At 36.7% G+C, this 16,417-nt stretch overlaps 1 protein-coding gene across 2 annotated transcripts in view; it reads left to right on the top strand.

Annotated features, from left to right (window-relative positions):
- Positions 1–16,417, top strand: part of megf11 (multiple EGF-like-domains 11) — a 155,222-nt gene that overhangs the window by 119,978 nt on the left and 18,827 nt on the right. For both annotated transcript variants that reach the window (XM_055174098.2, XM_055174099.2), the window contains exons 15-17: positions 1,698–1,844; positions 6,663–6,797; positions 13,858–13,986. In XM_055174098.2, the coding sequence (XP_055030073.2) occupies positions 1,698–1,844; positions 6,663–6,797; positions 13,858–13,986 (411 nt within the window). The remainder of the gene's footprint in view (positions 1–1,697; positions 1,845–6,662; positions 6,798–13,857; positions 13,987–16,417) is intronic.

The raw sequence follows: 16,417 nt of genomic DNA on the forward strand, positions 1-16,417 counted from the left end.
CGCGCAAGCCAATCATTTGTTTCGTCCCGAATGGAAATAATTAACTGTGTTTAAAACATCGTGGGAGGTCTGCAGACACTCGAGTTTTGTACTCTCTTTTTCAGAGTACTTACATTTTGATTGTGTATTTGTATATAAAGACAGTTTAAACAAATTTGTAAAAAAAGTTTTTTTAGATAATTCCTGCCTATCCGGCCTTTAAGTACAATGCTGGTACAATGCTAAAAGCAAAAGTTGTGACTGCTGAGTAAGCGCTATATGCTAGTAAATGTTATATGCTAGTGTTTAGGCTGAAGTTCTTCTATTGACGTTAAAAAACAAAAACTTACCACTCAGAAACGTCCATGAACAATCTCCAAACAATTGATTATTCCTCAAATTCTATATCTTTGTCTAATACAGGCTCAAACATAAGGTATTTTTACACACACAGAGAGCTACTCAAAAGAGACGCTCTGAGGAAGAGCAGAGCTTGAAATGATTATTCATGACCCTTTCAAATAAGTAATAGATGATTTCATTCTGGAGGGCAAATCCTAGGGTTGTAAATGGAATCAGAGACCAATTAGAGAACAATTAAAGATATTTATCCAATGCATTCGTTGGCACCTTTAAAGATATCAAAGTTATATTTTCTTTACATTATGTAGAATGATTTTATGTATTTAAAAAATAAATAAATAAAAAAAGTAAATCACAAAAAATAGCTGCGTTTTCACAGGCAGGGTCACATTTTTACATTTATTTGTATTTATTAATCAGAGCGAACAATTAATATAGTTGAATAGCCTTACGTGATTACATCTCTAATGTGACCAAATTAAACGTGTTCCGCTACCCACATTAATTTCATAGCTCAGAACTCTTACCATATCTCACCAATCATCTCATTTGCATATCTCCTAAGGCATTTTAGGTTAAACATCTGAGACAAAGTACTTCAAAGAAACACAGATATATCTGTTATGATGTCTCCTGATCTGCTATAGAGGAATGTTATGTTCTGTGCACTTTAGGAGTTATGAAAGCAACTTTTTTTGTGAGTGTACATGTGTTTTCTGTGTAATATGGCTGGGTTAACATGACCAATGACATTGCGATAAAGTTATGTATACATTTGGTGACTTGTAGTGCATTCAAGCTTTACATTTTATCCTAGGACCTTTGCAAACTCAAATGCGAGCTACAGGAAGACTTCAACAATATCACAGCATCTCAAGAAAATATTCTAGGACTCTTCTTTATATATTTGTGTGGATCTACTTGTGAGTGTCCCCAGCGCTACACACAAACCAGCTAAAAAGAGAATGGGAGACGAGCCTCAACAACTCAAGGGACTCGGCCCTATTAATGAACACACTGCACTGGCAGAGAGACCCAGTCTGATCAAAAATACATACAGAGCACGGCGCGGCCCAGCGCTGCCGCCAAGAGATGACTGAATCTACAGACCTGCACTTTCAAAACCAGGACTCAACACTGATATGCACACATATGTACTGCCCACTGCTCTATTGTTGTCTCAGTAGAACATGCAATACTGACTTACCCAAAATGCCTAATATGACGTCTCATATCCAAATGACTGTATCTGAAGTGTTTTATTTATTTATTTATTTTTATTCTGCAGTTTCACTCTGGAGACTATAAAAAGTAAATAAGGATGCAGAGCACTGATACTTACCTTGATTTTACAGGGATCCACTGTGACAGCATCTGCCCTCAAGGTTTCTGGGGTCCGAACTGCTCAATGACCTGCTCGTGCATGAACGGAGGCTCATGCTCTCCTGAAGATGGCACATGCATGTGCGCACCCGGGTACCGCGGCACTTCCTGCAAGAGAAGTAACTTCCTTTTATCTTCCGCTAACAACCACATAATAGTTTCCTTAATCTGTATTTTTAATTCAAAAATAACTAAAATAAAGTAAACGTATGTGATGAGCAAAATTGTGTAGACTCTGCAAATACGTTTTAAATCGTTTGTTTTTCTAGATTTAAAGGGACATTCCACTTTTTTTGAAAATATGCTCATTTTCCAGCTCCACTTAAGTTAAAGTTCTGGTTTAAAAGTGAATTTTTTTATTTTTCGTGTCAAATATGGCAATCGTTTCACTAGATAAGACCCTTATGCCTCGTTTGGGATCGTTTAGAGTCCTTAAAAAACTGTTAAGTGTTGAGTTAAGTGTAAAGTGTTGGTGTCCATTAAAGTCCATTAAAATGAGAAAAATCCTGGAATGTTTTCCTCAAAAAAACATAATTTCTTCTCGACTGAACAAAGAAAGACATCAACATTTTGGATGACATGGTGGTGAGTAAATTATCGGGATTTTTTTTTTTTTAGAAAATTGACTAATCATTTAAAGGCACGCCATGGAATTTTTTGGCCACTAGGGGGTGCTAAACATGTATTTTTCACGTTTAGTGCCCCTATAGGCCACAAGCGCAGTAGAACTGTCACAAAGGACAAGAAGAACTCTTTAGATCACAAAGTGTGCCTTCCAGCAGGTCATGTCATATAATATAATTGCATGGGTCTTATTTTAATGCATTTTAATGTTTTACCTTTTTTAATGTCCTCTGTAATATGTAAGATGTCCTTGAGTGTCTAGAAAGGCGTTGGCCAAATAAAATGTATTATTATTATTATTATTATTTTCATCAAACGCCAAAAAAATTGCGCACGTTCACGCTCACGTTTATAAGCCAGTTGTAAAGGTGGTCGCTTGGTTAAAGTTTATATTTAAATAAATATTGCCCTAAAGGGGAATCGAACCCGGATCGCCCGTGTCATAGGTCCATGACACCACCACGGCGCCACAATGTAGCCTCCAGTAAAGTTCACGTAAAAAAGCAGTGTTACTACCCGAAACCCCAAGTTTAAAAGTACGAGTAAAAGCGATACAGACCCCGTCAGGCTATGGTGGACATGTCATTCAGCATATTTTAGGTCGATGTACCATCACAAGGGTCTTGAAAATATATTATGAAGGTTGAAAAACTACAAAGTGTCACTTTAAACATTTGATTCTTAACGTTTTGGAATCCACTTTCTATCTATATTTGGCTAGAAAATTGCAACTTTTAATTTTCCATCAGTCTTAATACACGATGTAACTACAGAAGAATCAAGTTTTAAATAAGGAAAACATCGAAATATCTTTGGTTATTTTTAGCACGATGCTAATGGTCTAATCAGATTCAATGGATTATGCTAAGCTATGCTACAAGTGCCAGCGCCAGACCCGGAGATCAGCTGAATGGATTCCAAAATGGTAAGAATCAATTAACTCTAGGGGAGCTGGAAAATGAGCATATTTTCAAAAAAAGTGAAATGTCCCTTTAATATGTTATAAATGAAAATGGGGATTAAACAAATGTACTAAAATTACAGTATATTCTTACATTTTTGCATTAAGTAAATGTAGTTTTAATGATGTTTAGATGTTTAAAAACAAGTCTAAAAACTGATTAAGAAAATGATTTCAACTGTGCAAGTCTTTCTCAATGTCACCTTCTCGGAGTTGTAACATAAGGGTTTGATTTGCACCATCTTGAAACAAGATGATAAACAACTGGCATGAATGAGAGGGGGTCACGACTGTAACATTCAGAAGGTGACCCACAGGGACTGCAGTGATCCACTGAAGAGGTAGACACTTTAGTGAAGAGTCGTGAGCATGTGTGAGCAAATCTTTAATCACACACATCTTAATCACTTCAGCTCCACTTGTTTGTCTGGATCACTGTAGAGATGCAAGGTCCGTGTTGGGCTCTCAACAGCCTCTCTGTACAGAGAAGTGTTTGCCCAACCTCTCAGAGGTCTTCCTCTTAAGACTCCCCCTCTCTCTCTCTCTCTCTGTTACTCACTCTCTCTCTATTTTTCTTGCTCTTGTTGCTGTGAGTTATTGCAGGTCATTTTCTAAATCAGAAAATACTAAAACATTTAATATGTATACACTATATGCAGAAGTAGAGTCAATTTATAATATAAACATACAGTAATATACAGTATGTAACCAAATTAGTCAGTGTCAATTCTGTTACTGTCAAACTTGTTTACCAAGTAACAATCGTGTGTGTGTGTGTGTGTGTGTGTGTGTGTGTGTGTGTGTGTGTGTGTGTGTGTGTGTGTGTGAGAGAGAGAGAGAGAAGAGAGGGAGAAAGTGAGTGTGTGTTTCTCTGTGTATAACTACAAGTGCTGTTATAGTATATTGTCAACACTGTTACTCTACCTTTGTAACAGAGTTTGACAATAACAGAGTTGACACTGACTATTTCAGGCAACAAGTAATCATTTTTTTTTCAGCTACTGTATATAAAGCCCAATATAGTCGTGCGTAAGCTCTATGCCGTAGCTAAGCCATAGGTTATCCGTAACCTCTGCATAGCTCTGCGTAGCCTGACATGCACCTCGCAAAATTTTTAAAAGCACATCAGTTCTACGGGGACCGCAAGCGCTGTTATTGGTCCACCAGAACCCCTCCCGTCAGGTAAAAAAACTGCGTCATAGGTATTTCCGTTTGCGACGGTGAAAACAAAGATGGGCCAAGTTGATGACGAACAAAAGTCGCTGTTTATTTACTTCCATCATTGCTGATCTTCTCAAATCATACACAAGAAGTTCCTGTTTCTTCTTCGTTTGTGGGTTAACGTGCCAAGCTGCTTCTTCATTGACGGTCATGCTGCTACTGTGGTTACACGGGTGGATACTGCCTACCAGCAGTCTCGGCGTGTGTTGCACATCAACATGGATGACGACCCAAAAGTATAAATGAAAACCGACGCGGAACCTACGCCGTTGCGGCTACGCAGTAGGACCTATGCACAACTATAACGAGCCCTTTACAGAAATATTATATTGTTATGGAATCTTGTGGTCCATGACACTGGGCACCAAATTATTAAAATAAGCGAATTAAAAATAAAACCAGGTGAAAAAAAGCAAAAATAATGACTTCAAACACTAAATGTTTATTAAAGGGAGTACAACCAGTACTCGTGATTTTTAATATGAATATTTGCTTATATATTTTTAATTTAAATATTTTAAAGGTCCATTGTGTAGATTTTAGTGGCATCTAGGGGTGAGATTGTGAATTGCGACCAATGGCTCATGTGGCATTCACACCAGACACAGAAGAGGCGGCAAGCGCGAGTGATTTACATGGTAAGTCAATGCAAAGACACGAAAAGGCATTCTGGCGCTGTGCGAATGGCGCGCGAGCGTTGATGTGGGAAACGCGTATGTTAAAAAAAACGCGTATGTAAAAAAAACTGAACTTTGGCGAATATTCGCGCCACGTTAACCAATCAGGAGCTTGCTGTAGTAGTGACGTGATCACAAGGAGCGAGCGGAGTTGCAGAAGGCTCTCCCATGACATGAATTTCCGCGTGAATGTCACAAATGACTAGAATTTCACCCGCGAATGAAGTGATGTGTTTAAGCGCCCAACTACCGTTTTTGCCGCCTCTTCCGCGGCTGGTGTGAACGCACAGTCCATCCACAGTTCACTCTTCCCTTTGAAACGCAGAGTGAAACTACAGTAGCCACCACAGGACAAACACGTCATCGTCTGAGTCAACGTAGTGATAAAATGCACACTCTTAGTACAGATGTGTTAAAAAACAACACATTCATGTGGATTCTGGGACAACACACTAAATGCGTTGTCCCAGAATCTACCCATCTCTGTGTTATTATTGAAACAACACATTTTGTGTTACTTTTTTAAAAGCATAACACAAAAAGATGTGTAAAAAATTAACACATCCTTTCTAAGAGTGCATTTTGTCCGTTTAGGGCTACTGTAGAAACATGGCGGCGCAAAATGACAACTTGCGGTCTATGCAGATAAAAATGGCTCATTTTAAGGTAATAAAAACAATAGAGTTAATTTTGTAAGGTCTTCATACATGACAGAGAATACAGTTTTGTATATTATATTGCATTTCTGTCAAGAGATCGTTCTGAAAGTTACACAGTGCACCTTTAAATATAAAGCAAATTAGTTTTACATAATTACATTGAAATGTGTATACATTGTAAGAATGAGAATTGAGAAGAATGGTAATGATTGATTATGTTTCTGTTTACTTGAAACAAAAAACTAAGTTGTTTATTCCTTTCTTTACCATTACACATTCTGAAAATTGATTCAGATGTGTTACCTGTTAGTAAATAAACCCAGTGAAGATATCTGTGTTTTTGTGTGTGCATATGTGTGTGTAGAAAGATTAGAGAGAGCAGTGGAAATGGAAAGCGATTAATCTTGGCCACACTGTTCGTTGTTGTACAATTATCTTAATTACAAAGGCCCACCACCCATGGTGGAAAGGTCAGCAAACATCAGCCTCCTGCATTACACAAAGCTACAGCAATTAAAGGGAATCAAGGCTCTAATGAAGAAAAATGACCTGCAGGAGCTTCTGTCTCAGACATGGCTGAATGACAGAGACAAACTAAAGTCTTCATGCTCTGTGAGACAATGAGCCCTTCATTACTTCCACCTGCTTTAGTTATACAGGTGCCTGTAGCTCTGTGGTTTGGGGTTAAACAATAATAACTAGAAAACTCAAGCCACAATTAGTCCGTAAAAACAATGTATAATTATAGTATGACTAAATCTATTTTTCTCTCCTTTCTTCTTTTCTCTGTGACAGTTTGCCCTCCTGGTTTCTACGGGCACCGCTGCAGTCAGTCATGCCCACAATGTGTGCACAGCACTGGGCCCTGCCACCACGTTACGGGTCACTGTGAGTGCCTGGCCGGCTTCTTCGGCTCACTTTGCAACCAAGGCAAGTAGCTCTCGATCTCATCTTCTTTCATAAAAAGATAGAATCGTAGAACATTAACTGAATTTTTTTACACTAATTATTACTTTAAATGTATAACCATACAAAAGAACAGACCCTCTGCTTTCAAACTAAAAGTTTCATCCTCTCTTTTTATCACCTCTCAAATATGGGTAGATTTCTTCAAAAATAGCAAATTTTGAGCAAAAAGCTGAAATAATTGCGTTTTTGTCAAGTACTTTTGATAGAGATCAGATTCAGAGCGATCATCAAAACATACACAGAGTTTGAACTGTTTGCCCTAAGGGAATCCTTCCGGGTTTTATAAGTTGGGTAAGAGTGCCACCTGGTGGATAATAGTGGAAATCCTGATTGCTGGAAAAACTCGTCATAGTAAAAAACTGACTATTCTCTGGACTTAAAGGAACCAACAACAGATTGATTTGTTTTTTCTGTATTGTTACAGTAGGTTTATCTTAAAATAAATATTTATCATAATTTTTTATAAAAAGAGCACACAGGACAAGTATCAAAGCGATCAAAGTGTTTTTGTCTCTATAGCTGTGTCCCAATTCAAGGGCTGCAACCTTCTAAGCATGCAACCTTAAAAGGCGAGCACTCGGAAGTCTGCGAAGAGAACTGAAATGAGACGGTCTAACCTTCAGAAGACCCATAATTTGCGTCACCTGCTGCAGGCGCCCACTGCACCTGTCAGCATGGCGCAGCGGAGACGTTTCTGACCTATTAAAATAAATATGGAATATTGAAAATATAAATTTGTTTTAGAAAATATGACACGTTGATGTAGATTCAACTATCAACAGTATATCAAATTAATCAACCTTAGAAATATACGCAACATAAACATAATAATATTAATACAAAACATAACTTATAATACTAATACTAAATACACACTTTTATTTAATAAAGGTTTTAATTGTTAATTTTAGAATATACAGTATATGCCATTATATGCAGTCGTTGCAGGAGCGCAATGAATCTTGGGATAGCCTCGGCTGTAAAGGATCCATTCGTTCTATCCTTAACAGCGCAGAAAAATTAGGACGCATTTTGAGGCTTCATTGTAAGCACGCTTTGAATTAGGACGGGCTTACTAGCCTCAAATCGCGCTACTGTGACGCAATTGGTCTTAAAATACGTCCTTAGAAGGTTGCAGCTTTCGAATTGGGACACAGCTTATCTAGACTACAAAAATGCAAATTTCTATAATGTATTGGGTCATCATGTGTTTAGACATTGTGTGACATCGCCAACTACTGGCCTGACATGCATAGTACAGTGTTTGTTGTTTTTGACTTGTATGAGTTTCTTCTGTTGAATTAAAAGGAAGATATTTTGATAAATGATGGTTGAAGGCCTCCATATGAAAAAATACTAAAAAAAAGTACTGTATGGTTACACTCATTTATTGAAATATCTTCAATAGACACTTTTAGAGGTAACAACATAAACAAGTGGCTTTAGTGGTCAGCACGTAACTTCCAGTAAACTCCGCTAGGAATAAATAACAACAAAGTACTTTAAAAGTAGTTTATTTATATAACAAGCAAAATAAACAACACATAGATTACCTAGGAAACAAAAAAATATTATTTTCAACAAGGTATTTGTTCAAAAGTTCAGTTTAGCAACTAGTCAGACCATTAAAAAAACTGGAACTGGAAGTAAAGTTCGGACCAGACGCGTATCACATCACCGTGTGCGTCCAATGAAACGGGCTATACAACAGAATAAAAAAACTCATTATTTAAAACAAAGGGGGTGAGTAACTTTCATTTTTGGGTGAACTATACCTTTAATTATTGGAAGTTGCTTAATAGTCTGACAGTCAGATTACAGCTTGCCAGATTGAGAAAACACTTTCCAGTCTTATGAGCAAAATACATGAAGTTTTTTATCTTTGTACTGTCGGCGGCTGTCTGAAGTCGAAACTAATAATGTAATGATGGTGTTGTTACAGAGAGAATAGAATAGATAACACACAAATAACAGTTTACAGGACTCACACTACATGTCATCTAAAACTGGATGTATACTTTATCTTTGTGTTTGTCATTGGCATCGTGCCCGTCTGTAGAATGCTATGCTGACTCTGCGCCTCTTCTGTACAGAAAATAATTGGCATTATCACTGACACTCTGACAAATAACCTTCAGTGCAAAATCTGAATATTGCTGAGCTCATTCTTCTCAGCGAGACAAACATTGAAGAGTTAGGTCGATATAGCCATGCTATTTTTGTTGAGTTCTGGTTGAAAACCAGAGGCAAAGTGGTGACGGGATCTCATTTTTACTAATATGCTTTATGCTTGTACATTACTATCTGTCGCCTTTTGTGATCTTATCAGTCCTGGCCTTCCAGACAACATGCAGGAGTACAGTAGATATTGACTCATAATCTGCTCATTTATTTTTACTGTCTCTGGTGCCTCATAAGCAACTGCCAATATGTTGACTGGTGTATAAATGTAGGTTTGTGATTACAACTTTCGGGTCAATCAGACAGATTTCGAACTCAAACTAATGTGCGCTAACATTCACTTCCCACTTCACAGTATCCAGCTGAGACATCCAGATGAAATATAGATAGACCTTCTCATAATAATTAACTAGTCTTATCATGAATTAAGGAAAGGCAGCATGGACATATAGAATTCACTTTCATTGCGTTCAGAGCTGTCTCGTGAATCAATATTTAATAGCGAAAAGAAGAGGAAGGAGAAGGTTAGAGAAAAAGCTTGTTTTAATTTGTCCAGATCATAATTACTGGAAGAAAGGCATGGCCCGGGGGAACCCTGGCTAACCCACATACCTACTTTTTTGTAGTTTGGTCTGGGCTGGCATCCTCGGCTGTCTTGAGCCCACGTTCACCCATCTCAGAGCGAGCTAATGAACTTCAGATAGTCACACTTGGAGTGAAACGGAGCCCGTGACATGAGGGGACCGCTAGCTAATAAGAGGAAGCTTTGAGTTAGTTGAAAGAGTTTTCATAAAATGAGAAAAGTGTGGAAATGTGATTATTAAAAGCCACAAAGATTTTGCCTCAACTTCCTCTAAATGAAACATCCGTTTGATTGGAACATCCATCCGATTTCATTGTTTGCCCATTTGTATCTCCTAGGACATGCAGGTGTTGACATGTGACATGTTTTTTGGCAAAAGACCTTGTTGTGTGTAATTTACTTTGAGAGTGGGTAAAAAAACATGATTTGCTTTCATTTAAATGAAATTTCTAATTGAGGCAAGTGTCAGAGTGCGCTGAAGAATTCATTTTATTAAAAATGTACACAATGTTCTATTTTTAATTCGGCAGTACATCAGCCGTGTCTCTTCTTCTCGGTGCTGAGCAGAGATGGCAAAGATGGATAATTGGACAGTGTGACAGAAGCACGTTTGATTTAGCTTTGAAGTACACACAGACACATGACTTACAGTCACTTCTGCATGTCTCATCTGCTGTATCGATTACGGTTACTGTTGAACTATCACTCAAGCACACAAACGCATCATAAAATCACTCATTTGTACACATTAAAGTTCATAATGACTTAATGAATGTTGACATCCTAAAGAGTGTAAACACTACAGCTAACTCCATTGGTTGAGTCAAACAAACAAGGCAGTGTTTTTTAAAGCACAGAAGGCAAAGTGTTTACACTGCTTAAATAGATTTCTTATTTAGTATTTTTGTCTTGTTTTTCCAGTACACATATCTAAAAATTCTTAAATGTGCATTGTGTAACTTTTAGAAGGATCTCTTGACAGAAATGAAATACAATATATATCAGTGGTGTATAAATACCTTACATAATGAACTGTATTGTTTTTATTACCTTAAAATGAGCTGTTTTAATCTACATACACTGCGGGGTCATCGCCGTCATTTTTCTACAGTAGCCCTAAATGGACAAACTGTTCTACAGAGCGCATTTCGTCCATACATTTTCTCAGGTGTCGACATGTTTGTCCTGGCAGCTACCATAGTTTCTCATTGTGTTTCGAAATTGAGGTTGGTTGCAATTCGCAATCTCACCACTAGATGCTGCTAAAACCCATACTGTACCTTTAAATCAAAATACATTTTCCTAAAGGGGACATATCATGAAAATCTGACTTTTTCCATGTTTAAGTGCTATAATTGAGTCCCCAGTGCTTCTATCAACTTAGAAAATGTGAAAAAGAAAAACCCAAAAAATAGGTCATTGACTTTTGGCTCCCCTTGTGATGTCAGAAGGGGATAATACCGCCCCTTAATCTGCACTATCCAACCAGCTCATTTGCTTTTAGACACAAAAGGACGGCATGTTTTTCTCACACCTGCAAAGTGGCATTTTTAACATGATAATAAATTATTTATATGGTATTTTGAGCTAGAACTTCACATATGTACTCTGGGGACACCAAAGATTTATTTTACATATTAAAAAAGTCTTGTTAAATGACAAAATGACTTATGATATTAAATCTTGTTTTCAATAAAAATATATATCAAAATTGAGTTTAAAGCTAAAAAGAAGAATTTGAATATTGAATAAAGATGTCAACTAAAAAAAGAGGCAGATTTGTTTTTGTTTTAAGCATAAATAACACACATTTTTGTTCAGAAAACAAGACTTAAAGGGATAGTTCACCCAGCAATGATAATTATTTAATCATCCTCAAGTTGTTACAAACATATACATTTCTTTGTTTTGCTGAACACAAAGTAAGATATTTGTAATCAAACAGGAAACAGGAGCACCATTGACTTCCATAGTAGGAAAGAAAAATACTATGGAAGTCAATGGTGCTAAAAGTTTTGGTTTGGTGACAAAGGAAGATATTTTAAGCGGTGTTTGTGTTCAGCAGAACAGAAATTTTTGAAGTTTAACAGAAACTTGAAGTTGATTAAATGATGACAGTTTTCTTTATTTTTGGGTGAACTATCCCTTCAAAAGCACAATATGTCATTTTGGCCACTAGTGGTCGCTAAACAACAGCGTCAGCTTGATAATGCTGTGAAAGATCATGAAACAATGGGAATTGTAGTCTTCAACTTCACTGTCGAACTGAACATGGATTACTTCATGAAATAATTGAGGGATAACAGCCAGTTGTTATCACAGAAATAACCCCGACAGTGTGATCAGGACGTGACACGAAGCTGTTTTAAGATGAGACAAGACGCTCAAACTATTCGTTTAATCATTTGTTATTAAAAGACATATTTATATTTCATTTCTGTGTAATATTAAACCTGTCAAAATGATTTGCAGCCGTGTGTTATTAGTTTCAGGTGGTTGTTATCTCGGAATAACATATCTTGGAATGTTGCGACTGGCCAATCAGAATCAAGCATTTTAGAGTGCCATGTAATAAACTTTTTTTATAGTTCCATTATGTGATTTGATACAAGCAACTGGCTGTCACGGTTATTAAATTTGGCTGACGGTTAATTGACTAATAAATTGTGACAATTATGACGATTAATTGCCTGTTTTAGAGCTTTGACATTTAATTCTCATAGATTTTTTTGTTTGTTCATAAAATAATTTTTACATCTTTTGCAAGTTTTACCTGACAGTAAATATGAATACACATAACACAAATTTAAAAGTAATTATTTTATGAATAAATATTTCAAAAACTGAAAATTCTTTATAAGAAATAAACACAATAAAGTGTCTGAAAAATAACTGAAAATAAAAAGGCAATCAAGATAATCTGACTATACCAGAACAGGGCTTAAATAGTAGCTAATCCTACTTAGGTCATATTAGTACTGGACCACATGTTTGTAGTGGCTGCAATAAATCAATTCCTTACAGATCCTTAAGGGGATCGCACACCGGCCGCGCAGCTCAGCGCCGCTCAGCGCCGCGCCGTTCTATAAAAATGTAACACATTGTTTTCTATGAGTGTACGCACACAGGCGCCGCCAGGTGGCGCCTGTCCGCGCCGCCCAGCTGTGACTCAGGAAGTTGTTCTAATCCCTGTCGCGCCACAGAGCGCCACTCACACAGTTTAACATTAAATAACATCATATGTGTCCCACATCATTAATGATTAACATTGGCTGCTAATGTATATTTTACATTTTGAATTAGACGCTATCTGACGAACCTCGCGCTATTTAAAGTGCACTTCCGGTTTACAATACCTCCGAGTTCTCCTAGGCGCGACGCGACACTGCGCGGCGCTGAGCGGCGCGGCCGGTGTGCGATCCCCTTTAGGAATAGCATCCTTGACTCCCTAAATTTGAAATTGCTGTTTTGGAAATGTATGTTTTACTTGGCAATTCATACTACTTATCAAAGTTTTTCCCACTGTATTGAATGGCTTTGCAATGTATTGCATTACACTGTCAGTCAAGGAGTGCCATCTGATACTGTTTATACAGATGCTGCAGCTCCCCCTTGTGTTTTTTAAAGAGATGTGCAATCATTGCGGTGATCAAAAATAATACTGATGAGGTCAAACAATCACGATGAAATGATTATTTAATCATTGTGACAGTCCTCAAGCAACAGCAGTTGTGTGCTATTACTACCTCTGCATGCGGTGCTGCGCAGCTTGATGGGGTTATGATATTAAAGTATCACGAGAGCATTGCAGCAGTACTGCCTTTTAAATCCCTCTTGTGATTCTTTGATGTCATACACCAATCAACATCACCTTAAACTTTACTTTGTGACTGCGAAAGTATTTTGGCCTGGATGCAAATGTTCAACCTAAATATACAATAAATAAGGAATAATTTACAACAGGATGTTGAATTGATGCTGAAAATAATGCACATTAAAGGTGATAATGCGGCACAATGCGAAGAGTTTTAAAAATGTCTTATTTTAAGACATTTGACAGGTTATGTGTGCGCTTTACAGAAAAATAATTAGCACCTGTGGAACATTTCTCAATCAATCAGAATAAAGCATCCAACAGTCCTGTGGTACTATAAACTAGGATCAGCTTTATCATTATCATTTAACAAGTATTCTACCATCTGAAAATTGAAAGAATGACATACATTTTGCTTTGCTTGTGTGTTTCTTTTCTATCAGTTTGTACCAGTGGCAGATATGGAAAAGCCTGTGCTGAGATCTGTCAGTGTACTAACAACGGCACCTGCAATCCCATCGACGGCTCCTGTCAATGCTACCCAGGCTGGACCGGAAACGACTGCTCACAGAGTATGAACCAATTACTCCTCTCGGTTTCAATTTCAGTTTCACTTTCTTCCTCGACCTCCCTCTCTCTTCCTCTGTTTTGTTTTTCTTCTCACTGTCGTTTCATCCATTTTATTTTTCATCATTTTTGCTCAGTTTTTTCAGTTCATGACATCTTGCCATGTAAATCATTGCCACGTCCATTTTCCTTTGCCAAATAACCCACAAGCGCTGCTGATGGAGACCAACAGTTTTCTCAGTAAATTACTTGATAGCACACTCTCAATAATTTACACACCGCATGAGAGCCCCTAAAAAGAAACTGAGACAAGAGCAACAGTGTCCTGCAGAATTTATTGTTCCTCCACGCCGCCTTTCCTCTCATGCTGAAACTCAAGCCGATACAAATGTTAATCTAATGGTGTTTGCAAGTACAAAGACCGTGACTATTTATGTGTGCCATAAGGAAGGGTGTTTGTTTTTTAATTATTAATTCAGCTTTATTCGGACTGAATTAAAAAGGTCTCTTCTATGCCCTCATTTCGGCTGTATCAGCATTCCATATTTTGCGTGTTTAAAATATAAAAATGAGACTCCTAAAAGGCCCCTCATTTTTATATATTTTATGAGTAATTTATCCAGAAATGAAAATAGTCATCATTTATTCATCCTTGTGTTGTTCCAAACACATGCATTTCTTTATTTCGCTGGAACATAAATTGAGAGGTACGGCTTTATGTTAGACTTGGTCACCATTCACTTTCATTATGTGGAATAAAGAAATTTTGTTAACGCTCTACAATAAGGTTGTATTTGTTAACATTAGTAAATGCATTTGCTAAGTAAGGCATAATGTAGTGAACGTTTGAATGCGGTGAGGGTCTTGTATCACTGTGAAGGGGTTTATTTCACAATAACAACCAGCTGCCTGTACATTATGCTGCTTATTAAACGGCTATTTACCTCATAAGTAAGGTAAGGAATGTATAAATATTGATTGGAGATATATATATATATAAATATGTAATATTTTCTAATTTTTAATGAATGCAGACCTTCCGCGAGGAAAACCCTTTACATTTTGTTTTAAGATAAGACAAGACGTTCAAATGGCATGAACACATTATTTGGTTTAATCATTTAAAGAGTTTGGCTCCAAAACGCGATAAACGACTTTTTTTTTTAAAGTTAACGCCAAAATCAGTATCAGGTCAGTATTAAAAAGTAAAAATTCTTTATTTTAATCCGATATCTGTCGAGTTAATCTGTCATCTTATCTCCCTTTTTTCCAAAACGCGACAAATGCCAGTCCCCCTTCTCTGCAGAATGCAATGAATCCACTTAACCAATCATAGCGCACCATTCCATGCATTGTAAACAATAATGGCAGTGTTTTGAATACACGCGGAATCCTAGTTTTCCTTATCTACTTTGTACTTCATGATCAACAAACAAACAAAATAGTAGTTTCAATGGCATTGTGGTAGTTTTCTGTGGCGGGGAAGAAACGTAAGCCATCAAAGTTGAATAATGACGTGAGAGGCACTCTGCGAAGGAAAAATGCCGGCTTTTGCTTGTTCTCACACGACAGCATCAAGCTTCTGTCATGCTTACACATTGACCCCAGGGGATCTTATGAAAAACTTTACATTATTTTATGTGAAGTTAACGAAAATCGAGCAGGAACAAAACAATTTACAGCTGATCACTGTCCAAAAAAGTTCACCGATGACGTCCCAAGGATAACAGCAGTGTTCTTAATATGACAAAGTAAGTGTTTTGATTAATGCCACTAATCCATGCAATTAAAATGCCGTTTTTTTAAATCAGTGTATATCCCTAGTCAACTAAATGAATATAACATGGCAAAGATAAATACAAATTTATATATTGATTCAATAGATTTATAGCATTTTGAAAAAAACTTGTTATGGATTTATTGAATTTGGCGGAAAAAAAATCTGTTTTTAAAATAAATCTTTAAAAATAACAAATTATGGATTTAAATTTTTTATGTTATTATAACCTAAAGATGCTATGTGAAAGTTTGTAACAGAAAATAGTGGTTTTCATCTTGTCACTTTCTTTACCGAAATTAGTCAAAATGGATTTATTGCGTTTTTGAATCAAAATTTTCATCTGTAAATATAATTTCATATATGTTATTAAAATACATATTTATGTTTAATTTTTGTGTAATATTAAACTGTACCTGTCAAAATGTTTTGCAGCATACAGGTTACCAAGTGTTATTAGTTTTGAACGTTATTGTTATCTAGGAATAACAAACCTGCAAATGTCTGGCCAATCAGAATCAAGCATTCCAACGATGTAATGTTAAAGGAATATTCCATTTTCTTAAAAGAAAAATCCAGATAATCCACTCACCACCACGTCATCCAAAATGTTGATGTCTTTCTTCGAGAAGAAATTATGTTTTTTGAGGAAAACATTG

This window comes from Misgurnus anguillicaudatus, chromosome 15, assembly GCF_027580225.2.
Source record: "Misgurnus anguillicaudatus chromosome 15, ASM2758022v2, whole genome shotgun sequence".
In the NCBI taxonomy this organism is placed as follows: Eukaryota; Metazoa; Chordata; class Actinopteri; order Cypriniformes; family Cobitidae; genus Misgurnus; species Misgurnus anguillicaudatus.